The following is a 26,704-nucleotide window of genomic DNA, read 5'->3' on the forward strand; positions in this document are numbered from 1 at the left end:
CTAATAGCTATCGACAATGTCCATTTCAGACTGTGATAGAAGGATAAATGTTAAAATTTGGTGCACCTTTAAACGACAGCAACAGTCTTCTGCCAAAACTAATCACATATATGATGAATATCGACACAGTTACTCTTTTCAAAATATCATAAAATTAACATTTACTTGAATATTTTGTTTCATTTTTATCCAAAGCTCAGTTAATTCAAAATATTTCCATGCTTCTATTTTCAGGATAATTATTTAAGTCTTCAAGAAATAAGAGATAGTGAAATCGAAAATAGAGTGGAAAAAAAATCTGCTGCTGGATAGAAGGTGTAAAAAGCATAGTTATAAGGGTGTAGACTGCATTCAAATGGAATTTTCACATTAATCCACCCACAGAAAATTCGTTCAGAATTAGTGCATAACTTTTATTGCACTACACTATTATACCAGGTAATTACTGCGATAAAAGAAAAGCACATTCCGGCAATTTTAGGGATCACCAGTTTTGACTGTTTGGAACTTTTTCCTTTGGTGATGTTTTAAACCATGCCCTCCACTATGCTTCCTCCAAATACCATTCTTGTATACCTTTATAGGGGATATGAGATGCGCGAGGATAGAACCTGGGACCTTTTGGTTCGCAGTCCAGTAACATAACCAGGATACAAAAGCATATGCTCTTGCAGCGCAGTTGTTAACTGGCTTATATGCTATTCCCACAGATTCTCCCTCCAGTGAGTCGGAGGTGAGACGAACAATATGGCTGTCGAGTGGTGATGTGGTTAGCTGTTGTCTAATGGGCCTGTACCCAGTTGAGTAGTGCCAAGCGTTATGGCGAGCGTGTGTGACCAGGATACAAAAGCATATGTTCGTGTAGCGTAGTTGTTAACTGGCTTATATGCTATTCAACACACCTTCATTAGCCACAACCTAGAATAATATCCAAGAACATCAAAACAACTTCCGCCTCTGTATAATTGAATATGCTTCATGAGGTTAGTTAAACTATCTAATTAAATTTGGATCACCTTCTCGATTTTTAACATGTAAAAGATAACGTGAACACCAAACGTTTATAATTCTAATTAATACCTGCTAAAATCTGTTTCAAAAACGTTTCACAGAAAGAACATGAGATATGTTCTTTCTGTGAAACGTTTTTGCAGAATAGTACTTTTGGTATTACAGTTTAGATACTAGCTTTGTCTTTTCAGCATCTATACAAATTATGAATTCATTCCTGATTATACGTAATGTTGAAATGATGAGATGCATCAAGTAGAAGAGGAAAGAGCAGATGCTCATTTTATTGAAACAAATAATTCACAAAAACACAAACAATTCGTTCAGAATGTAGAGACGATGTAGGAATTAGGGTGAAAATGTTGCAGGCACTATACAAGATGATAACGGTGAGTAACGACGACAAACTATTCTTCAGCTGTCACTCTTCACTTCAAATGGAACAAGAAATGTTGCTGGCATTTCTTTGTATCTTCTGCAATTAAGATAATAAATATTAGAATTCAGAGAAAATCGTTTCATTACTCATTTTTAGTGTTGAAAATGTTAATACAGATTGCTATGTCACCAAATAAAAAATATACTAAAATTATTTCAGTAAAAAAAAAGCACTATTGCTATTAATTTTAACAAGGAGTAGATAATAATATTTAGAAGTATTATTTATTTTAGAAGTAAGTAGTACTCATTCTGAGTGCACTAATAAAAAAACCCGGCTATTTATTATAAAATGTTTAGTTATACTCTTAATTAAAAATATTTTAAAATATGATAAAATATTTATTAATTTTTCTAGAGAAAAATATAGCTTGCATAGTGAATAATTTTGAAATTATTCGAAAAAAATTTATACATTTTCAAAATTTATAAAAATTTATTTTAGGAACTGGCATTTGTTTTTTTCAAGTATACTCTGATAAGGAAATTATATTTTCTTTGATATGCAAAGACAAGTGTACTTCATTGCTCAACAGCTTTATCAAATAAATCTTGAATAAAATGATAATTTAAAAAGACAAATGTAAAAAATTGTTTCTTAAGATTGAAAGTAATTAAACGTAATTAGTTGGCATTTGAATGTGAAATGAAAATAACTCCTTTAAAGATATTGTCTGTACATTTGACTAATAAATACGACAAGAATTTAGTTACTCATAGATCATGAATATTTTCAAAATAAAAGAGTGAGACGTTAAAACAATATATATATATATATATATATATTAAACATGTTTCATATGTTTGCTTTTGTTTTATAGATCAGAACTATTTATTACCATGCAGTATCAAGCAGAAAATATTTCACAAAATGTATGAAACCGTTTATTACTGAACCGTATTTAATTTTCATATATTCTTTAGCCATTAAAAATCTATGTGATATCAAATAAAATGATAAAGAATACATAATCTCGATAGATTTACTTCAAATTTTGATACAACATCATTACTAAACTTTAAAAGATTCTTTAAAAAAACATATAAATTTAATTAATTATGAATATTTATCAATTTTTTGTGTTTGATAGATGAGTAAACAATTCTATGGAAATGTTGATTATTAAGAGGTATGTCCCATTCAATAATCTATAACACTCACTTAAAGAAGAAGTTGTTTTAGGCTGATGCCGCTGCAGCTGCAGCTGCTGCGGTTGCTGTTTGTGGTTGGGCTGTGCCTTGAGGAGCCTGTGGAGGTTTATCAGAACCTGCCTCACCAGTAGGGAATGGTGGGAAACTTCCATCACCTTCTTCATAGTCACCAAATTCTTCAGGATTTGGGTAACCGCCTGGTGGTGGGATCAATTCAATTTCGCAGATCTAGAAAGAAAAGTTTTAATTATATTGATGAACAAGGTAACGAGAAAAAAAATCCAGATTTGAAGATCTATATAATCCACACAGAGGTGGTAAATTTCATTCTATTAAACATTACAAGGCGAAAGTACCGTAAGTAGTAATCTATTTAAAAAGATTGATTTTTCATCTTTTTTTTTTTTTTTTTTTCAAGAAAATATTTTTATATGAGCTTTTTACATTTCTGATGTATTGATAATTCAGTTGCTTCCAAAGAACCTGTCTCAGCACATATCTTCATTCGCAAATAAGTATTTTAATAACTCTCAAGAAACCAATGTTAAACAGCATTTTTTTCTTTGAAGTTATAAAAGAATGAAATGCTCTTACCACAACTAACACTGAAGAATTCAAAATGAGAATAATTGCACCAAGCTCAAATGTAACTGTAAAAAGTTTGGATATTGAACATATCGTTTCGTCATTTCTTACTAGTCACATTGAAAATTTAAAAAGATGTTATTTTTAAAGTGACTGGTCTTTCAAAGTTCAAATATTTTTTCGTTTCTTAAATACAGTCTTTCAAAATTTGAGTATTTACTGTGATTATCATGGGTTATTAGACAGATTATGATCTCAAAATATTTTAGATGATTATAGAGTGAGACTTACAAATGCAAATGATAAAACAATGAAAATATTTACTGATATATTTACTGGATTTATATCTGGACTTCAATTGGGAAATCAAATGTGAAGTAAACGAAAAAGCATTTTTTTTTATTAGTGTGGAAAAATACTTACTTCAGCAATATGATAATCCATACAAGCTTGGTAAAGTTGGACTTGTTGAATATAACCATCAGGGAATCGTTTCTCCTATAAAAATGTATGAATGTCTGATTAGAATTTTTTAAAACTACCATCGAGATTAATATACAGCAGAACTTGACTAGTTCGAGAGTATTCAATTCGAATGTTTTCTCTTGTTATTTGAATTCCCTAATAATATTAAAATATTGTATATCATTAAAATTTATTTCGATTAATTAGAATATAAAACAAAAGTTTCTAAAGCATTTCTTTTATTTCATAATGAGTTTAGTTAATTAAATAACTCCGCATAATATCTCATTAGTTACGACTAGTGAATAATTTTTAAGATATTAATTCCTTCTAGTACTTTATTTCTGGGAAATGTATTCGCTAAATAGAAGAATAAAAATGTAACATTTTTTTTTTTTAATTTCTAACATGCAAAATGTGAATAATTTCATTTTGAAATTTAACTGGGTTTATGGTGTTTATTTATTAAACCAGAATTTTAAGTATAATTGTTATTGTCTTGATGATTAAATTTATTTAATGCTTATTTATCAAAAAGCTGTTAAATACTAAAAATAAATTCTACAATGACATTTTTATACTAATAACTTTTGCACTCCCTAAATTTGTTCATTTTTAAACGCAGTCTTTCTTAATTCGAATTTTTATTTTGATTCAGTCAGATTGGAGTTAGTTAAATTCTTCTGTATTTGAAAATGTCAACTTTTTCATACATTATAACATAAATAAAATAACTTTGTTATCTCTAAACACATAATTAGTTTCCTTTATTTCAGTTTCATAACATTGCAAAGTTTTGTTCTATAATTTTATTTTTACTATTCATTATTATTTTAAAAAATCATTATAGAAAATATACGAGATAGAATTTAAGTTAGAACTGACAGTTTAATTTCACTAAAATATATTGAATTTATTAATTTATTAATTTAAACCCAAGATTAAAATAAGCTTTTAATCATTGGGAATTTTTTTCAATGAAAATTTAAATTCAAAATAATAAATCAATGATTCCATAAATAAATATAAATTTATATATATACCTTGCCACTCGAAAATATAATATATTCCCAGCAGGGTTCTGCATATTATTATATTTCTAAAATCTTATTGTTCTCTTCTCATAACATATTTCGTTACTAGTAAATGTCAGTAAACAACTTACTTTCCTATCCCTTTTGACAAAACATTAACAAATTTTTTTTATAATATATCATTGTTTATCTACTGAAGTGCATTATTTATGGACATTTTAGCAGATTGTTCTGAACTTACGGCTTCATCTTTGCATTCTTCGTGTCTCTGAGTGATGCTTTTTTCAACCTGAAAAAGAACATAGGATTGAACGAAATTTATGAAAGCGCAAGAAAATCAGAAACAATGAAAACACTCACAAGCATTTATTTAATCTTTTTATAACTACAATATGATTCGCTTTTATTTTCTTTTGTGATGTAAGCCATTGCTTGAAAGTGAGTTAAGCAACGAAATCATTTTGCAGGAATTCACATAGAAACTTTCATATTTCAAACATTATTTATGTAATATAGAAATTATTTATTAATCCTTAAATAGAGATTTCAGTAAGCGGGATAAAGTGATAAATATGAATATTTATAGATATTTTCCTGTTTAACTTACCGTTATAATGATTTAGATTCGTAAAAGCTTGTGATTCAACAATTAGAAAATCGGAATTTGATTTGTAATATAGAATTTATAAACCACATAATTCTATGTGTGGTTTATAAATTCTATATTCTAAATCTATAGCATTCCTTAAAAGAAAAGAATTATTTTTAAAATACATTAAATATTTCCTTTAATTCAAGTTAATTCATCTTACCTCAGCTTCTAATTTCTTGGACTGAATTTCGGACTTGGCTCGCTCAAACTTGTAGGTTCCATTAGGATTGAACTAAAATCACACAAAAATAGAATAGAATGTAAAATTTTGCAATTAATGTATTTTGTATTCTTATTGAAACATTAAAACTGTATAGAGTGGGAAAACATGAATTCAAAGAGTTTTAAAAACAGGCCAAAAGCAAAAACGTTAATACTTTCATTTCTTCACCGAATCGGAAAAAAGAAAGGTAAAAAAATAATGAAAATATATTTTAAAATATAATGTAATTGTTTCTTTCTATCATGAAACAACAAAAGTTCCAATATAAATATCATTTAACAAAACTTTTATCCTGTCGACATAAATGATTATTAAAATAAGAATACCTAATATTACTCAATCACTGTGAATAAAATACTGTATATTGGCAATTAACGAATGATAAACTGTCTTTTTTAAAATTACATTTTATGATAAATTGTCTAATTTAAAATTAGCCCTGTCAAATATTTAACAACATGAGATTAATTTTTGTAAATTTGCAAATAAGGGTGTCAATTTGTAGCATTTATATGAAACAATATTAGGTGTAAAATTAATTCTTTTTACTAAGATTTATTTTAAATAACTTACCCATCCTTCAGTTTTCAAAGCACAAGTAGTGACGACTTCTCTGTGTTCATCAATTTGTTTCTGAAATTGGGAGTATTGATATGATATAATAAAGTTAATAATGCATTATAAGAATTAACGTAAAATAAAAATTTTCTAGGGTAGCAGCATGTAAGAATTTAATAGAAAAATGAAATTCAGTTAGAAAATATTGATTTTTTTTATCAAAAATTTTCTTTCAAAGTCAATCAATTTCTGATCAGCATTCAGAATATATTATGAATCAAGCGAATATAATAAATAATCAACATGACAGAGAAAATTCTCAATTTTTAATTACTTATAATTAAATTTAATTAATCTTTTAAACAATAAATGCCTATGAACTTAAAATATACGCCCTTTAGATAATATTTTTATAGGACTAAAAATATAATTTCATTCTTTTGTATTTTTGTATTTTGTTATTATTATTCTTTGCATTTTTGGTTTGGTATTTAAAGCAATAAAAAAAATTTAATAAAATATATAGAACTGAAAATATTTAATGCTCTTTATAATTTGTAGATAAATATATCTAAAAAAGACTAAATTTCAATTTTAAAATGGATCCACGTTAGAATATGAATGTAAAGACAACCGTATGACTATTGTTTGAAATAAAATAAAATGTATTTTAGTTATAAGAAGTAAATCAAAACAAATTGAATCCTAGGCAAGTCATCTAAAAATAAATAGTTTTATATTAATATATAAAATGAATTTTCTCTAAATTCTTTTTAATATTTAGCTAAATAGAAAAAAACTATTTCAGATAATTTGAAATTGAAAATCTTTACTCACATGATCGGTAAGACTTTCAACTGCTGGAGGTGGATTTTCATTCAAACACTTCTCAATGACAACTCTTTTCTGTTCCTATAAAAATATGCAGAACTTAATATTATGTTTCATTTCCAGTAAGAATTTAAATAAAAGAATGATTAATTTTATATGCCATAATACAAGATTTAAGAAAATTTGTATGAAAGTAAAGAATGCTCTTTGCAATCAAAAGTAATTAAATTTTGAATTATATATAATAAAATATTTTGATTTATAAAAAAATATTTTAGACAGAATAATTTCAATTTTACAAAAAATTGTAAATATTCAAAAAAAAAAAGATATAATTACCTTATCTGCTTCGGTGGGTTTCAGCTGAGGGCATTTACCCCAGTCAATTTGCTAAAAAAGAGTAATAAAAAATAAATAAGATTACAAAAATCGAAATTTAAAACTCTTGTGGCAAACATATTCATTGATTAAATTTCGATAAGAAGTTTGAAAACAGAAGGATTTCAATTTATAAATAATATTATTTTATCCATCTCAGTTTATATATAATCAAATTTACGTGTAAAATAACATTTCATTTGATATCAGTCATTTGAGAATTCCTTTATATGTATATTATTTTTTTTTTATTTAAGCCTTTCTGTTCTTTCCCAAACATGAAAGAATTGTGAATTTTAAATTATTCTTCTGATAATCTATTAGAAATGTTTCTCTTTTTTATGTGGAACTTTGTAGACGTAGACAATATAGTTCTGATTTAATAGCCAGTTTGTCTATGATCACTTGAGACAACAATAGATTTTTGCATATCTAGATTCATTTATGGAAACAAATGATGTCTAAAGATTATCTCAATATTTCAATTGAAACTGGGTTCTAAGTTATGATGCCTCAGCTAAAATTTAAACAATAAATAATTTATGCATCATCTTATTCTCAAACGAATTGTGCATACAAAAAATTAATGATTGAATTTGCTTTTATTTATTTAAAATTATTGCTTTTCAAAAGAGCATTTATTTGTTTTAACCAAAAATATATTTAAAAAAATAAATAAAAATAATACATTCTCGTAGTATTGATTCAAATAATCAAATTGTGCTCACAGAGCTCAAACATTTCTACTTTAATTTTTAAAATTCCGTTTCTTTAGACTACTCTTTTCTTTGAGCTAATTTTAACCTTTTTTGGAATAAAATCGAGGAAGCACGAAAGGGAAATGAAAAGAAAGCTCATTCATTCTGAAAGCGGAACAAAAAGTGACTTTTTTACTTTCTTTTCCAGACCTGCTTAGTGTCTCAAAGAGACTAAAAAAAACTTCCTCAGCCATTAGAAAATCAATCGTAATTATTGTGTTTGTTTTCACTGTTCTGCAAGGGCAGCCTTAAGGAAAATTGAATTGGGAAAAAAAGCGATACTGTCTAGCCAACGGTGTGGGTCAGTAGGGTAACATCTGTTCCATCGTTCCAAATTCGATGTACCTGCTAAGGATGGGCCGGCGAACCCGGAAAATTTTTTATCAAGGTCAACCACACCTGTTAGAGGGCACCTGTGTTAAAAGTTTATTGCATAACTTACATAATAGTTTCTTCTAGTTATTACTTCTTGTATACAGCCGACCACCCCGCCACCACTGAACAAAGCAGTATCATCAGGATTTGTTGTGGCCGACTTCTAGTTATTACTGCCGAATTACTTCCTGCTGTTTCTTTTTACATTTATAGAGAGTTGTGTTAACAATCAGTTCTATAATTGAAATGTTCTTCTGATAATATAGATTATATCCGGGCAGTTTTAAAAAAATGATTTTTAAATTAATTGCAATTTAATGGGTATCTACATAAGAAAGTGTCTAATGTATTTTTTTTTTTTGTATTAGTTATAAGTAAAAATCAATTAGCATCAATTTTTCGCATTGACGGAGGTTTTTTTAATTTTTTTTAAAATTTTCTATAATTGAATAAATTCTATAATTGAAATGTTCTTCTGATAATATAGATTATATCCGGGCAGTTTTAAAAAAATGATTTTTAAATTAATTGCAATTTAATGGGTATCTACATAAGAAAGTGTCTAATGTATTTTTTTTTTTTTGTATTAGTTATAAGTAAAAATCAATTAGCATCAATTTTTCGCATTGACGGAGGTTTTTTTAATTTTTTTTAAAATTTTTCATTTAAAGAAAGATGTATTAAATTTTAAATTATATTTTTGCAAATTATTAATTTTTTCCAGCTCTTTTATATACTTAGATTTTGATTTTATTAAGGAAATATCCGTTATCTATAAACTACATATTCTTTTGAAAAACTAATTATTTTGAGTAAAATTTTCTATCTAAAAATTTTAATTCATTCTGAAAGGATATAAAGTAAACAATGTTATTGACAAACCCAGAATTATATATCCCTTATTTAAAAATTAAATTGATAATATACTATATCGTATGCTTTTTAACTGACATAAATTAATCAGAGAAGTAAATATTCTCTTAAACGATTGATGGCTTTCAGTCAAATTGTAATTTGTTCTTTACGAATTTAATAACCAAGAATTTAAGACTCATTTCCAAAGAATAGCGAAATAACACAATACTTGATAGCAAATGAAGCATCAGAAAAAGTATGCAGCACAAAAAGATAAATGATGAAGAATGAATTCTGTGTTATAAAGAAAATTGTAACGAAATTTTTACTGAAATAAATTCAATTATATGTTCATACGAAAGAGTCATAAAATTTATTTTGACGATGCAAACACTTATTTATTTATTTAAACACGTGATTAATTACGAAAAAACTATTAGCATTTTTTTCTAAATTTATTGCTATAAATTGTTTTTATATCTGCTGAAGAACTGCAGTCAGAATCGCTTGATTTCCTATGAAATCACCATGAAAAACGTCAGTAAAAAAGAAAAAGTAAAAAAAAGGAAGGAAAACAAATTTGAGCTGTACCCTTATTCATGCTTCCATCAGCCTGCTGGAAAAGCGATATCCGCTCATAGTTGAGAAAGGAACAAGATTCGCTCGACCGTTTCGAATTTATTTTTGGAATTCTTTTTTTACAAAAACTAGAAATTTAGAATAAAAGATTTGATTTTTTTCCAAAAAGAACAGGAAATAATTAAAAGATATTATACTCTTGGATCCAAAAGAGATAAAGAACAGACAAACAGCTTGATTGTACCGCTGGTGCCAGTTGAAAGTGCGGTCAGTGCCATTATCGTTGACCTACATGTTGTATAGAAACTAAATGTCGTTAACCATACAACGATAACAAAAGAAGAGAAGGTCTAACATCCATGTTACAATAGAAAATGTGGGAAATCGCCAATTTTGGTCTTCCTCCTGCTTATTTTTTTCCCTTTTATTTTTCAATGACTTAATTTTACTAGATAAAAAGAATACATTTTCCTATCTGTAACAACACACGAAAATCTAATCTGACGATGAACAGGAAAACATGAAGAACAAATGTTGTTCCTATCTAAACTATTGTTCTTCGCCAGAGATTACAAAAACGGATATAAAATCATATACTCTGATAGGTATCTCTATTATTTTGTCTCAACCTTGAGTTCAGAAGAACGATTATGATATTCAGTGTTTTTGTAGAACTCAGCGAAATGATTCTAAGCGCATAAAAAAGAAACCTCTAAAGGAATATTTTTATATTAATAATTTTATTTATAAACTAAGCACTACATACAGGGTGTCCCAAAAAAATGTATACACACTTTAAATAATTGTAAATTTGGGATTTATTATAATTCGAATAATTTTCAACATGTAAAAGATTCTACAAATATCATTCTATTGTCTTGTTATCGCATGTTCTCAAACTGATGTCCGCTCTGCTCCAGACACTGCTGACAATACGAAGCGATGGAATAACACACATGATGGAACAATTCCCTTGGGATATTCGTACATTCATGTTCAATGGTTGCCCTCAATTGAACAACTGTTGCAGGTTTATGGACGTCCTGAACAGTTCCATCAGCTTCAAACTTATCTCTAATTCGAGTGATGGTAACTCGTGTAGGTGGTTCTTTGTTAAACTCCCTCTTAAATTATCTTTGCACTTCTACTGCATTTTCATACTTCCAGTAGCATTTTAGAATAAATTTCCTTCCTTCAAATTCAAGTCTGTCTGCCATTACTCGGTTCAATGGGTTCAGTCAGTAAAGAAAGAAGAAATAACTTAGTTAGCAGCTGCTAAAATGTGTATACATTTTTTTGGGACACCCTGTATATTTCAAAGAAAAATATTCGGTAGTAGGGGTATTTCAGAATGCATGGGAAATAGAAGCAATGTAAAAATTTGGCGACGTTTTACTAATATCAACCATGTTACTATATATAAACGTACTTAAGTATTTAAATGGGTTATTTATTTTGGATAAAATGAAATCATAATATATTTGGCGATTTATGTGGAAAAAAATTGAAAAAAGTAAAGCATTAAAACATTTACTATTCTTTCTTAAATTAATTATTATCAATACAATAAGCTTAAATTACAACAAATACTAATCTGTTAAATTAGATATCAATTTACATGAAATATACAAACATTACAAAAATAATTATTGTTCTCAATTTACAATGCAAAGAATAATAATTTTCCTCAGGTGATATTAATTGTTTACATTTATATATGATTAGTTGCATTGATTATTGATTACAGTATTATGAATGCCTGCTTTAACTTTTCCTTTCCAGCTGCGCATTGAATTGTGGAACAATATTAACTTTTATGATTTAAACAATATCAAATTTTATGAGATGTCTCAATTGTAAAATTAAACTTAACATACCATCCGAAGCAAAACAATAAACAGAATATTTCTATAAGACATTAAAAAAATTCAAAAGAATTTAGTCAGTAATAAAAATAATATAAAATAATCAGTAATAAAATATTCATTCATTCCTGTTAGAAAGTGAGTAATTGACATAGTTCTATCACATACTCTTGTGATTTATAATAAATGCATGTTTTTAAACAAATACATTCCAGAGTTCTAATTAAATGAATAGTCGTACGTTTTTCAGTTAGTATGTCATACTCAACATAAATAAAATGAAGTGTCACGTTCTAACAGCTTCCTAAGAGGACATATTGTTTTTCAAACAATAATTTCAAAAAAAATATACCATAATATGGTTTTGCTCTTTAAGCAAGAGAAGGTAATATTCTTAAAGACCCATTGTTAGTTCTATTGAATTTTACGAAACAATGCTTCGAGAGAATAGTGATAGAGAATTCATTGCTATAATATCTCCATATTCTTTTTCAAATGCTATGTTGAAGTTATGCGCCGCAATAAATTTTCATCGAAGTCTGGCGAAATGGAATTTTCCTTCCGATGCCAACTCACACAAAATGCAATGTTTGATTTTCGAATTTTATGGAAATGTTTTATGATAAGTCTCCTTCTCAGAAAATACATCCAAGAAATCACTTCAACTGACAGAAAAAATAAGCCTAAATGCATTTAAAAGTAAAAAATTATTATGTGAAGGATTTCTTTTTATTATATTCAATCACTGATATTGTTGAAAAAAGATTTAAGGAATTTTAGATAAAGGTTTTAATTTCAGTTTCTGCAGTGGTCTCATTGATTGAATATTATTTAATGGAGCTTAGTTAAAATAAATAAAAAATAATTTACATTAAATCGTAATTTCCATTAAATTAATATATATTTATATAAGATTATTAAAATCTTGTAGATAAATAACAAAAAAATAAACAACAGTTTTAAATATTTTATTCATAATCTAGAAGTTTCAATATTTATGCTACTATTCTTTTTGATCCTTATTTTACTTTCTTTAAATTTTAATAATTTAAAGAAAAGTTCTGCTTTATTTGATGTAATATAAAAATTAAATATAAAATAAATGGATTAAAATATATATAATGTTTTCAAGATAATTATAATTTGTCGAATATGCTGTAAATGATCGTAATTCAGTAAATCGATTTAATATAAAAATTAATTTTGCAGCCGATTATTTTCTCCATTCACTTAAATAGGAATAACTATAATTTTAAATTTAGTCTTTTATATTAAATAATTAGTTCGAATAAAGTCGATATATTCTGATAATTATTTTTTCAAATTTGTGATATCATTTTGATCTTATCTGTAATATGAATAAAATTTTCCATTTAATATGAAAAATCAAAAGCAGGATGTAAAATATTGACTTTACATGTCTGAAGAATTTTTCAAACTAATATTACACTATACAAATCGTATTTTAATCTTTTTTAAATGTACTATTTTCCAATTCATTTGGATGATTAAGCTTAAATAAGCCGTCATCGTCCTATTTCTCGGTTGAGCATGTAAGGAATATCACTTTTACTATTTGTTTTATTCTGTGGGTTACTTTAAACTGGGCCAAGAGACTTTAGTAAGGTCTTCGCTTTCTATTCAAATTTGCCTATTTGAGGGTAGAAGAACCGGATTTTGCCATCTCATTGGGTTGGAAAAACGTTTTTGGGGACATTCCCCTCCCGTGCATTTATTAGAACGGCCGAATTCTTAAATTTCGCCCTACTTTTTATCTAACGTCCCCACCAACGTACCATCTTCAAGGTCTTCAGTGTTCTCATTACATGTCTTGCAAAAGATTAGGCACGATTGAATAATTTTTCAGTAATATTTAAATTCGGTCATTGACTGTGTGAAAAACATCAAAACGTTTCATAAAGAGTGGGTTGTTCCGGTTGCCAAAGCTTTAAAAGTAGCCTGATGTTGTTTAACCTTAATAATAATTAAACATTTAAATTTGTAAATTTAAGTAACACTAGTTTTAATCAGCATTGAAATGAAAATGAGACTTTCTTTTCTCTTAATTGGGAATGTTTTTATCAATTAATGACTACTTTAATATGAAACTTATTTAGATTCTCTGATGAATTCAAGCGAAATTTAATACAAATGATGTAGTATATGTCACATGCGTTTCAATCATCTAAGCGTTATTCAGCGTATATATTTAAATTTTGATTTTTTATTTTAAATTTTGATTTAAAAAAGATTTTTGTCAAATGAAAGTTTGAAGTTTAGTGATGCTTCAGGTATCAAAGATTAATTTCTCTCTATATGTGCTGATTCGAGTAATTTCTAAATCACATCTATTAGATTAATGATTCATTATAAGGACTCGTATTTAGTTGAAAATTCACAAGTAACGGCTTTCAGAAAAGCGTAAATAATGACAATTTTTAAGCGAAAAGCAGGAGAAGATGCTATATAAATTATCATCCATTTAGATTTAATTTAAATTATCTCATTCTCTGTATTTCAATATGTATAGAAGCTTTTACAGATTCTAGAGATAAAAAGTACTTGCCATTTTGGAACTTGGCATACAAATTACCTAACTTTTTACATATTTTAAATGATTTAAGATAAAAGAAACAATGCCACTAAGTAGACAATAATTACGTGAAGAAAAGATAACCACTTATTGCTACATATTCAAAAAGGTTTGAGATATTCCCAATTATTTATTCCAATCATTCTTCTAAAATGAGTAGGATGCGGTTTGAATTGCAATCTAACTTAAAATAACCCTAAAATATGTGAACTAGATAATGCATCTCGTGTTCAAATAGTTTGAAAAATAAATTTCCCTAAAATTATTTGAAATCCTTTTTAAAATTAATAAATAATTTAGAATTTTTTTGCATTTATATTAAGGCCATTAAAAAATTTAAAAAATATTGAAGAAAAAAAAAGAGTTATGATAATAAGAATTTCGCACAAGAATGAGTAGATTCAAATTCTATTTCCAACTTATTCTTACAGAAATTTCCAGAAACGCGAGTTTCAAAAGTGGTTTATGGCATTTCATTCATTTATTACGGATAAAAATAAATCGCTGCACTTTTAAAATGCCATAATCAACCATTCATCAAAAGTCTGTCTATTTGTGATTTGGAATTAGATAAAAGTAAACACGCTATTTTCCACGTTCAGTTGATGTCTCAATTAGAGCGTAGGTGAATGGCCATTGAACTTAATCGGTGACATCGGTTCTCTCATTGTCGGCTCACGACGACGTGCTTCAGTGCCTGTCCTTGTTTTCTCCCTCCTACTGTCAACTGAACTGTGGATTTTCTCCGTTAGAGTTGCTGATGAATAACCTATTCTTCCCAGTTCTTCTGTTTAATATATATCTTTTAGCACATGTGAGAATAGGTGGAAAAAGTTATCGGATGTTCCATGAACAGATAAACTTCTTCTGATGACTATCTGGTAGAATATATTTTCTTTTACTTTTTTTTCAAAACAAAATTTATCTGATGACAACTTTTTGGATGGGAGGGGATTTTTTTAATTGAAATGAGGTAAAACTAGTATAAGAATTTTTCAGAGAATTTTTTTTATGTTGATCCTAAGAAGCTTTATGAAAAATTATCAAGTGAAGGGATGGGAAAATGATTAAAAAAAGGAGAATTAATAAAAAAAAAGATATTCCATTTAATAAATAATTATTTGTAAATAAATGTTCGAGGGGAAAGCATCTGTAATACATTTTTATAAATTTCAAATAAAAGAGTTTTTCAATACAAAACAGTAGGCATTTAATCATAAAAAATACAAGAAAACTTAATCTTAGATAAAGTTACATTCAAATATGATTGTACATTCATCTATTACAAGTGAATCAATTTAAATTAAGAGCTGTGCAAAGTATAGTTTTCAACATATCCATTACGAATTTAAATCTTTATTTTAAGCTCTAAAAAAGTAAGGATCTTTCATTTCTGAGAATAATCTAAAATAAATGAAAAAGGATTCATTTCACTCAATAAAATTTCTGATTATATGATTTTTTAAAAATTATATTGTAGTTTCCTATTTTATTCCGGTTATTATTATAATTGATTCAGAAACGAATATTATAATGAAAATTATTAATAAATTATACTTTTTATGATTAAACAAATATATTTAACTGTTATCCAAAAACAGCATTGTTTAGAATTTATTTTATTTTATAATAATAATTTGTTTTATATAAAGAAAAAATTTAACAAATTAAACATTGTTATCTATTATTCTCACAATCACCATTCAATTGTATTTCTCAAATGACAAAAAAAAAAAAAATGCTTTCTAAAGCACGTTTTAGGCATTTATTGCATATAATTTAAAAAAAAAATATTTTTACATATTGAAGATTCAATCTATTCTTGAATTTCCAATTAATTAATATTGTTGAAAATCAAATAAATGACAGTAGTAATAGATGCATTGTTTTTTTAATTTAATAATTTATTACAATTATTTCATCTACCAAAAAATTTATAATTAATTTTTTTATCTTGGTTAAACATATTAACATTCATTGATATGCCTTTCTAAAATTCCTGAAAATATAATTAAATATTTTATTTTATTTTATTTAGTTTTGAAATATTACCGATTGGGTGATATTTAAGATATTTTTTAAACTGAATATTCATCCATACATTTCATAAGTTAACAAGAATAAAGGCTTCAGAATAAAGAAAAGCATTTAAAATGACAGTTTGATGTCATAAAAATCCCTATCTCTCAACCTTAATAGCATAGTTAGATTCGAAGTAAATGAAAAGTTTCAATTTAAACGAATTCAATACCTAAATAACATTATGTTATTCCTATAAATATGAAAAATGTTTTGAACTTTCTATGCGATATGAACAACAACAATTAGTATCCATGCACAATATTTAAGTTACATCAGAGCAGTATATTTGAGAAAAATGATCTAACTTACTGGTGCTGGATAATCAACCTGAGGTTCGAGGGGAGCCTCTGATACTGTTGGTTGACTAGTGGTCGGTGGGGCAGCCAAAGCACCTCCAATGCAGAAAACGAGTACTACGGAGAACATCATGTCTAACGCCGTTCTACTTTTCCTTCCAAATGCTCCTGCGAATGAAACTGTTCTCCTCTGAGGGATAGCGGTTCTCTTTTATATACCTTTGCTCCAGCCAATGATGGTAGCCGTGAATGCAGGCCAATGATTTTGACAATTTCCCCTAATTACGGGCCGGGTGTGTACAAACGTAAATCACCTGTTTCGAGACTATTGCGGTGTTGGCCAATGCCACCTCCAACGCGTAACTTGAAGATTCTCCCCACTTTTAATGTTCTGAATTTTGAGTATTCGGGGCTTGAGCGTACGTGAAGCTACGCGTGCTATGTGCTACCAGACGAACGCTCGCTTGTTTGTTTTGCTATACATATTAATTCGAAATTATTCCTTTCAAAGTGTGTGTGTGTGTTTTCTTTCTTTGTTGTATTTGTTTTATATAAAAACTCGATTTATATTCTTGGAAAGGGATGCGCTGTTGCTGAGGGTTGCTTCCGGGAATTAAATATTTATCTTTTTGTTTACTAATTATTTGAAGGTGACTCTACTCATTTAATTATTTTAAGTAGATTACAATCCAGGAATTTAAGCTTATTTTTATTTCGGAAATTATCACATTAAAAAGTTTTTTTTTTTTTTTTTTTTGTAATTGATAGTAAATTTGGAATATTTCGGGAATAAAGCGACAGTTCGGAACTTTAAAAAACTCTTTTTTTCCTTTCAATAGCATGTTTGTTATTAACTTTGTAAACAGATTAGTGAAATCATCTTGTGTGGAAAATATATTTTCCTTCTGATGCAGGTTTTAAGAGAAATTTATTAGGTGAATAAGTTTATTAGAATCTCTTCGCGCCATCTTAATCGAAATTTTAATATTATTAAGATACAGATTTTTTTAAAATTTTACTTTCTTTCGAAAATTGAGATAATTAAATGTTTTTTTTTAAATTTATATTGAGATTTTCGTCCAATACGTTCCAATTTATTGTTGTTCTAATTTATACGTTGTTCCAATTTATACATTCCTATAAAATATGATGTACAATTAACATTTTAAAAATAGGGTAAATATACATCAGTTAATTTCAATTTATCACTACTTTTTAGTACACATTTTATTGTGATATATAATTGTGTAAGCAAATATATCGAATTAAATCAATAGTGTAGTAAAACCTTTTTAAAGTTCAATTACTCAATATTCTGTACTGGACCTTTAATTAAATACAGCGTTCGCACTTGTGGATTTTCCAACATATGATGTAAAATTATTTAGATGATAAAGACAAAAATTACTAAATAATTTTAATTATTTATAATTGATTACATAACCGATATTTCCATTTTTGCATTATATATAATTAAACCTGAATAAAATTTAAAAAAAATTCTTTCTGAAATCAAACTTTGATTCTATAAATCGATATTTCAAGGCGAATTTAATATCGAAATTTAGCATACAATTAAATTATTAATATTTACTATCATTAATAAAAATTGTAATATTAAGTTGCATGCATGTAATGAAATTTCTTTCTTAGCAAGGTTCAACATAAATGTCAAAATAATAACAATAAATGAAAAGTAATGTTATAAAATCATTTGCTGCGTCAAATGAAAAAACCTGGCTTAAACGAAAAAAGCTAGATACTGCACAAAAGCAAAAACACATCTTATATTTATATTTGAAGCACATATTTAAATTTTTATTTCTTCTTTATTGACTCTATTAGAAGTCATTCAAGTGAACCTTTCTTTAGATGCGGAAAGATACACGGTATTCTGAAAGGAAGAGGCGTAAGCCATCACGAATTTCTTCATGACTAACTTATACATCGCCATATTGATGAGTTGCACAAGTAGAAAAGTAAATAATTTTCGAATAGTTCCATAACAAACCCATACAGAAGTCTCAAATGAAATGTTTTGCGACGTGAGTACAAAGTACTCCGACGTGACTGAAAGCTTCCGTTTTGTGATTTATTTGCAATAGATAGCATTCTCAGAAGTAAAATATCAAAAAGCGTTTCCTGGCTCTGAAATAAGTGATCATCATTTTCAAACTTTAGACTGCATTTTTTGAGTTCGTGATCCGCCAGTTTCAAGTCTGTTAAAATATTTACACCAAAGATTGAAATGAAAGTATAACTAGTTGATAAACTAAATGTTAAGTACAAGCGAAAAAAAAAGTCAATGATGGAATCCTTCTTATTTAAATCAATTAGCAATAACAACATTTTTTTCTAATTTTATGGAATATTTTATATTATTCGCCAAGTACAAATTGATATGTATAAATTATCACTCTCTCGAACATAATAACGGCACAAAAAAGAGATGATGAAGATTTATTAATTGTATATTTAATGAATAAAGATTTTTAATTATAGATAGTAATTTAAAGTTACTGTTTAAACGAAGAAGGATTTTGTACTAATATGTCTCTAAAGATAATATATATACATTTTAATTTGACAAATAACCACCTTAATATATCCAACTTATCCGTAATATCCACCTTAGTAACTTAATTTAGAAAAAAAATAATCACAATATATTTCAGAAATGGAGTTATAGGTATTGGTCAAAATTTCCCTTCACGTTTCTGAACCAATTTTAATTCCCCCAAGCTTATTTCCGTTTTCGTCAAGCGATGCAGCTAAGTGGTTTTTTGTTTGTTTGCTTGTTTGTGGAGAGGAGGCAATATTTCTAAAAATAAAGATCTCGATAAACGATCATTGATTTTCTGTATTCTAATTATTTATAATTTTCTCTGTGGGAAGGAAAAATGAAATTATGATTACTTATAATCATATAATTGTGATAAAAATATTATAATTTAAAATGCCACTCTACAAAAAAGATTTTATTGTCTGTAGTGTTATTTTTTTAAATGAGAAAAAGCTGCAATAATCAAATTTTAAATTTCATAGCTTCTTGATAAACTATAGATCGTACAAATTTTTTTTTTAAATGTAAAAAAAACAACTGATTTATTTGATAATTTCTATTTTTTTGTATTCAATAAAGGAAGCAATATTAACTAAATTATATCTCAATTTCTAATCATAATTTTTAATTAAAAATAACTACTTGATTAATTATCACGGAACCTTCAATATAACCTGCTGTCTAATTTCATGGTATATATGTTCAAAATTTAAATAAAAAAAAACTTATTTAATAGTTTAAATTTCTATGATGTATAAGCTATTTATGCATTCCTCTGTTTTATTTTTGTAGTTAAAAATAATGCACATAATTGTACTTGGCTTTATTAATTTCTTGTTACTAATCTTTAAAAGAATTTATACATTTTAGTAGAAATACATTTATACATTTAGTGTAGTTTTGTTTTCAAGTTATTTATATTATTAGGTACATTCGTTACGAACTTTTCATAACATTTCTTTTTTAAAAAAAGTGTAATTCTTTTATTTTTTTAAGACCATATAAAAAATTGCATTTTAAAGATTATTTATTTCAAAAGACTTGTAATTTTATTTGTAACTCTGTTATACTAAGTTTTATATAATATTAACAACTGGCTGCTATACAAGCGGCCCCGCCTGCGCTTATTTGTTCTATATATATGTAAGAAAAACAAAATACGTATAATTTTACGTTCTACAGATTTTTTAATTCTTAACCCCTAAAACTGCAATTTGTTTTCTGCTCAAGCAGACAATTTTATTTTCTTAATTTCAAAAAAAGTAACTGATATAAAAACTTGCAAATTTTTTCCCATAAAAACATTGCTTCATAAATAAAACTTTCACTAAAAAGAATCAACTATCAGTAACTTCTGGCGAATGCAGCTCATCATTGTCAGATTCCTCTAGTTAGTTCATGACGATCTGAACTCGGATTTCAGTTTAGATGTTAAGAAGTTTTAGAGTCCTCAAACTGAATTTGAATATCAATTAACAGTATTTTAAAGTCACTTACTGCGCTAGTATATTAAAATAAAAGCAACAATATAGAAATAAAAGCAAAAGTAAAAATGTGAGGAAAAAAATTCTTAAACATCGGGAAAAGAGCGCGAATGAGAAATGCAAACAAACAATAAAATAGAAAATTTAATATTTCAATAAGATAAGATATTGTTATAAATTGTGTTTAAATTACCTTTGAAAAATTGATTGAAATTAGAGAAATAGTCGCACAGAAATGAAAAGCTAATTTTTGAAATTTCACGACGGTATAGAAATAATTTGTGTACGGTGATATATTCCGACGTTATGACGGTAAAATGTCATTCAAAATTGTTCTATGCAATTTTTTTATAACAGTTATTCTTTCTAAGTGATAAAGAACATGTGTACCATTTTTTTTATTCTGTCAAAGGATATGGGTTTGCATAAGATTCAAACAAAGAAACGGATATTCAATTAAAATATATAGATTTCGAAAATATTTGTCTTATTATCAAATCGTCTCGAAATTTGTTGAGTAAATTATCTATTGTCTAAATTTTCAGTACAATTCAGTATTTTATTCTTTATTGCATATTTTTATTTATATATAAGGATTGGTAAATAAACAATTAAATGAGCACTTTTAGATTATCTATTTTGTGTCTCAGAACAGAGCTTAAATCGTATTTTAGATTTCGTAATATTCTAATCAGGAAATTACATTCTCAAATTATTATTATTATTCATTTCTTGATTTATTAAAGAAAATACGAATTTTTTTTAATGTTCGTATGATTTTATATCGACATTTCTAAAATTAGATATATCTACATTATATAAAAATGAACGTTTATGTTTTAATAGAAGGGCGACTATATTTCAAACAGAAAAAGGATACTGACAGAAAAATGTTTAGTTTTGTAAATCTCCTTGTAAACGAAACTGAAATGTAATATTTCCATATTTTTTATTAAAAAAAATAATACTTTTTTCATATTTACATGAAATATTAATACTTCTAAACTAACACAATTCTAGATTTTTCAGACGAAAGAAAGATGTATTATATAAAAACTGTGATAATGCTAATGCTGAAGTGCAGACTGCATATCAGCCGTTACGTGGTTTCTTTTGATTCCTGAGTTATTCATTTGTTCTTCACTGTTCCCTGAACAATTGGCTCTTAAAATATTGTTTTTCTTAATTGTTTTGGTTCTGCTTTTGGTGGAGATACAGAAAATAAATTGCTTCGCTTTACATCTCACCAGAGGTACGAATAAGCGTAACAGAATAGCTCCTTCCTTCCTCTGAGAAAATGTTAGCATTAAATTATAATAAAACTCGGAGGGAATGGATTATTTTAACCCTGCTGTTGTAACGGGTGAGAAACTGCGGCTAAGGCCGAATAAATTCTTACGTAATAGCTATAACAATGTGTTGCATACCACTTAACATTTTTTAAAAAGAAACAAACAATTTTATCGCACTGCAGCTCTTTTTATTGGTATTTATGGATAAAATATTTTGTATTTTATGTACTCTTAATGATAAATAAAAACGTTTGCTGCATTTCAGAGAAATCTGATCACGATAGCAAACTGTAATGTTTTCTGTAAAGTTTGCCACATTCACCTTTGATTAATATTCTTATGTTGTTACTTTATTGGTGATTATTCATTATCTAAGACAAAAAATAAAAAAAAAAATTAATACTTCACATAGTTTTTAAAATTTTATGATTTCAATAGTTTCCTTTTTTTTTTAGTTTAATTTTTTCAAAAGTTTTGCATTTACAATTATACCAATAAAATAATCATTCTTAGTTTAATTTTTTCATAAGTTTTGCTTTTAGAATTGCACTAATAAAATAGTCAGTGAATAGGAAGTAAATAAACAGTTGTTATGATTCAGTATAAAATGCAAACATTCCTTAAACTAAATCTTTAATAAATAATTTAATTATTAATTTAATTTTTCGATCACATTTTTTTTAATTTTTCGATAAGTGTTATGTAAATATTTGTAATTAAGTAAAAGATAAAAAGGAAAAAATAATCAGAAAGTTCGATTGTTATTTTTAGGAATAAAATGTATTGACTGAAAATACAAATTGAATTAAAAAATATTGTAAGAATCCAATTGTAAATTGTAAGAATCCAAATATTCTGAAATTTTAATATGACTAAAAATATTCTTTAGCTCTGCGTTTAAAAGGTCATAAATGTAATGAACTTTAAATAGTTCGTATATCATAAATCTTATGAAAGTTATAAAGTTTTTGATAGAGCATATACAGTGAAAGTCGAAACACCCCATTCTATTTATAGAGCAAACATTTATAGCGGATTTTAATTTTTTTTAAAGTAACTTTAAATGGCATTTTTGTATTATTTTTTTCAGAAAACCGAATATGTTTCATTTGAAAACTTTTAGTTAAGATAGAAAGGATTCGAGTCAAATTAATGTAGCAAACAAATCGGGTTTAGATTGAAATGAAGGAAAGTTATTAAATCTTATCTTTTTACATGCTCTGATCATTTTCTTGCCATTTCCTGGAAAAACAGTTAATTATCGTTTTAAGAAAAGGAAGAACTCGAGGTTTAAAAATCTTACAGGTTAACACCTTTTGATATCAAAAGATTAGAAAATGAATGAAGGATGTGTGATTTGAAGTTATTGAGAAAGTTTTTCGGTAGATATATATGTTCTTGTTATGCAACTGCATGATCATTGAAACATTCTATATGGCTATAATTCATTGCAGTTCCAAACTGATCATGATGATATAGAATATAAACATATAAAGGATAAATAAATAAAAAATAAAACATCATGTTTTGTTGATAATTTTAGTATTTGTAAAACTTTTTAATTAATTATATTTTAATCATTCAAAAAAATTCTATTGCATAATATTTTTAATTAAAATTCTTAAATGATTTCTCATTCAGATATTACTAAGAGTTCTTATTGCATAATATTTTTGTTTTGAATTTCTTGATTTTTAATCAAATTTCTGTATTAAAGCAAATATTGTTTGCTTCTTAATTTGTAATTGAATTTAAGTGAATTCAAAATGAAATTCCTTCGTATATTAGAATGAAAATCATCTAATATAAAAATAATCTTTCCATTTCATTGAGCTACTATGTATTATTTCAGCAAATGTATTGATTAATATATTTAATAATCATTTTAGTATTTTAAAAATTAACAAAATAAGTATTTTGTATTAATGTTTTGAATAATTGTAAACGAATACAGTTTATTTAAATTATTGATAGTCATTTGATAGATTCTGTAAAAAAAATCAAGATCAAAATATAAATATTTTGTTCTTGATTAGCAAATTAAGCTAAATTAAGTTACACCCAATGCCCTTAATCAAATACATAAAAGAAAAATCAGATTTTCCTTAAGTAAATCAATCCTTTGTATTCTTTCAAAAAAAATACATCAAAATCATTCCTTGCATAATTATTTTTACATTTCATTTCATTTCATTTTATAATTAAAATATTGATATAATAAATGTCTGATCAATAAATCCACAACAACTGAATGCTTAATAAGTTCTCAACTTAGTATATTAAGTGATGAGCAAGTATTTAAATAAAATTATACATTTGAATTTAGAAAAATCTGTAGCATTTTTATCGAGAAAAATATTAATAACTAGCGTCCTCTTATACTGCAATTTTCATTTGAGAACATTTGTTTGAATAATTCGGGGAATTAAATGGCTAAATGTTCTATTTTGAATGCTGACATAGGGCTAATATGATATAAACATTATCATTTTAAACAACTTATCTTTATTTCCATATATGCCAGCAATAAAACAATTTTATGCCTATGAATTAATTTCAAGTCTACGCTGAAGCATGCAAAGGACCTAGAGCATGCGATCATCCGATACTGAAGTAGACATTTCACAGCAACTGAACATGAGAAACCGGGAAAGAAATCGCTGGCATCATAGCTGATTATTTAAAAAGCAATACTCAGAATAAATTATGTTAAAGATAGAAGTCAATTTTATAACAATTATTCTAGAAAAAATGTAACCGTGGCTAAATTAAAATATTTTTTAATGCTTATATACATTGTAAAGTTTCGATTATTTAAGAAATATATTGAATATTTTGATTGATATCATATATTTTGAGTAATATCATGACATTCTTAAAATAATCTTTTATAAATTTACATACATTTTAAAATATTTAGAGTAATTTAGTTTGAAAATTTTCTTTCGGATAAATCTGGGGGGGAGGGAGTTTCAGAAAGTGATTTGAACACTAAAAGAGAAAAGAATACAAATCTCGTTTAAAACATATTGTTTGCTCTTTTTTCTAAAAAATATCACCAGTTGAACATTTAAATAAATTTCGGCATAATTTCGATAATAAAATCGCGGATAAAAGTTTTATTTCAAATAAAAATTACATAAACCCCCAAGCCTCCCGAAGCTCTCAAATCAAAACTTTCATATTTTAAAAATGATCTGTTTGTTAAATCAAATACAGTAAGTACTTTACTTTTACTCAGAAACTTCTCTATTTTTGTGTGAAATTTAAAGAAAAAAATTCAAATTCAAATAACGTGCAGGATATCGTGACTGTCTGATTCATATATGGTATATTGTAATTAAAAGAAGAAAACCACCATATATGGAGTCTTGTGAAAACATTTGTTCGATATTTTTTTAATCTTTTTTTATTTACTTTCATTTATAGAAATTTTCTGAAGAATTCTGATATTTTTTGGAAGCAGCTATTGGCTCATTTTAATAAATATGAAAGAAATTATAACTAAACTATACATTTTTAACATTTAGTATCAACTTTCATTCTCGACACCATTTTATATTCAGCATGATATTGAAAAATGTACTTCTTTTAGCAGGTGAAAAAAATCATTCATAAATTCTATTAAATAAGCATATAAGCATTGCAAGTCAAAATTATTAATGAAATCTCAGAAGTCTTAAAACTTGTTTCACATCTTATTTATATATACAAACGTTTTTTTTTTTTACTGACAAATTTGATCCCAAAAAGGTGTAGTAGCATGTGCTTTATATTCTCATTTATATTCCTCCCGGATATTACGAGATAGACATTTTAAGATAAGTAAGTAGGTTTAAAGACATTTCAAATGAGAAGGTTATCCACGGAAAAAAATGGTTTGGTAGAGGTGAGAGTGATATGGGACCTAAATAACAAGAAAAAACGAAAGTTCTAAATAATCTTAAAAGTTTGCATTGCAGTGTACTACATTCCAGAAGTTTCCATTGAACTAACAAGAAAAATTTAACTCGTTTTCATCCATAAATGGGGAAAAAGCTTAGAAAAAAATGTTAAAAAGAATAAATTATCATAAAATGTAGCTTTCTGTAAATTTTTATGATTCAAAAACTTATACAAAATGATAAACGAATCAAACAGAAGGAAAAATTCTAATGAGTTCGGTCAATTTCTTTTATTGTTTTATTTTAATATTGGCATATAAAATGCAGTTACTATTTTCGCAAATATTCAGAAGTAATTTATCAACTTTGATTGCAGTAAAGATTTCTTTTAAGCTGCAGAGATTTTTTTTTTTGTTGAAAATTTATCTCTCATCATCCAAGCATGAAATTTTTCTTTTTATCTGAATTTTTCTGGTAATCAAATGATAAAAAGTAGATCATTTTTCGATCGAGAAATCAGTATTTTTTTAACTAAAATATTTGTAAAAATTTCATTAAATAAAGATATTTATTTTGTTTCTTTTCAAATATTATTTGAAACATTAATGATGTCTAAGTAAAAATAGCTAATTTCTAACCAAATTTTACTTTTCAAGTATTTTTAAAACGCATTATATAAAAATCATTTCATAAAAAAACTGTTATAACTCATTTATTTGCTTCTTTTCTTCGTAACTGTCACAAATTTATA

The 26,704-nt window shown here is 26.4% G+C and overlaps 1 protein-coding gene across 1 annotated transcript; it reads right to left on the reverse strand.

Annotated features, from left to right (window-relative positions):
- Positions 1 to 1,267: 1,267 nt before the first annotated feature.
- Positions 1,268 to 16,933, reverse strand: LOC129961897 (uncharacterized). The gene is made up of 9 exons (XM_056075526.1): positions 16,744 to 16,933; positions 7,289 to 7,339; positions 6,956 to 7,030; positions 6,134 to 6,193; positions 5,498 to 5,569; positions 4,927 to 4,974; positions 3,610 to 3,684; positions 2,612 to 2,829; positions 1,268 to 1,486 (listed from the first exon to the last, which is right to left on the reverse strand). The coding sequence occupies exons 1-8, from the start codon at positions 16,861 to 16,863 to the stop codon at positions 2,629 to 2,631; spliced, it is 702 nt and encodes a 233-aa protein (XP_055931501.1). The 5' UTR covers positions 16,864 to 16,933; the 3' UTR covers positions 1,268 to 1,486; positions 2,612 to 2,628.
- Between the last annotated feature and the right edge of the window lie 9,771 nt (positions 16,934 to 26,704).

The sequence above is a fragment of the Argiope bruennichi genome, chromosome 2, assembly GCF_947563725.1.
Source record: "Argiope bruennichi chromosome 2, qqArgBrue1.1, whole genome shotgun sequence".
NCBI classification, from domain to species: domain Eukaryota; kingdom Metazoa; phylum Arthropoda; class Arachnida; order Araneae; family Araneidae; genus Argiope; species Argiope bruennichi.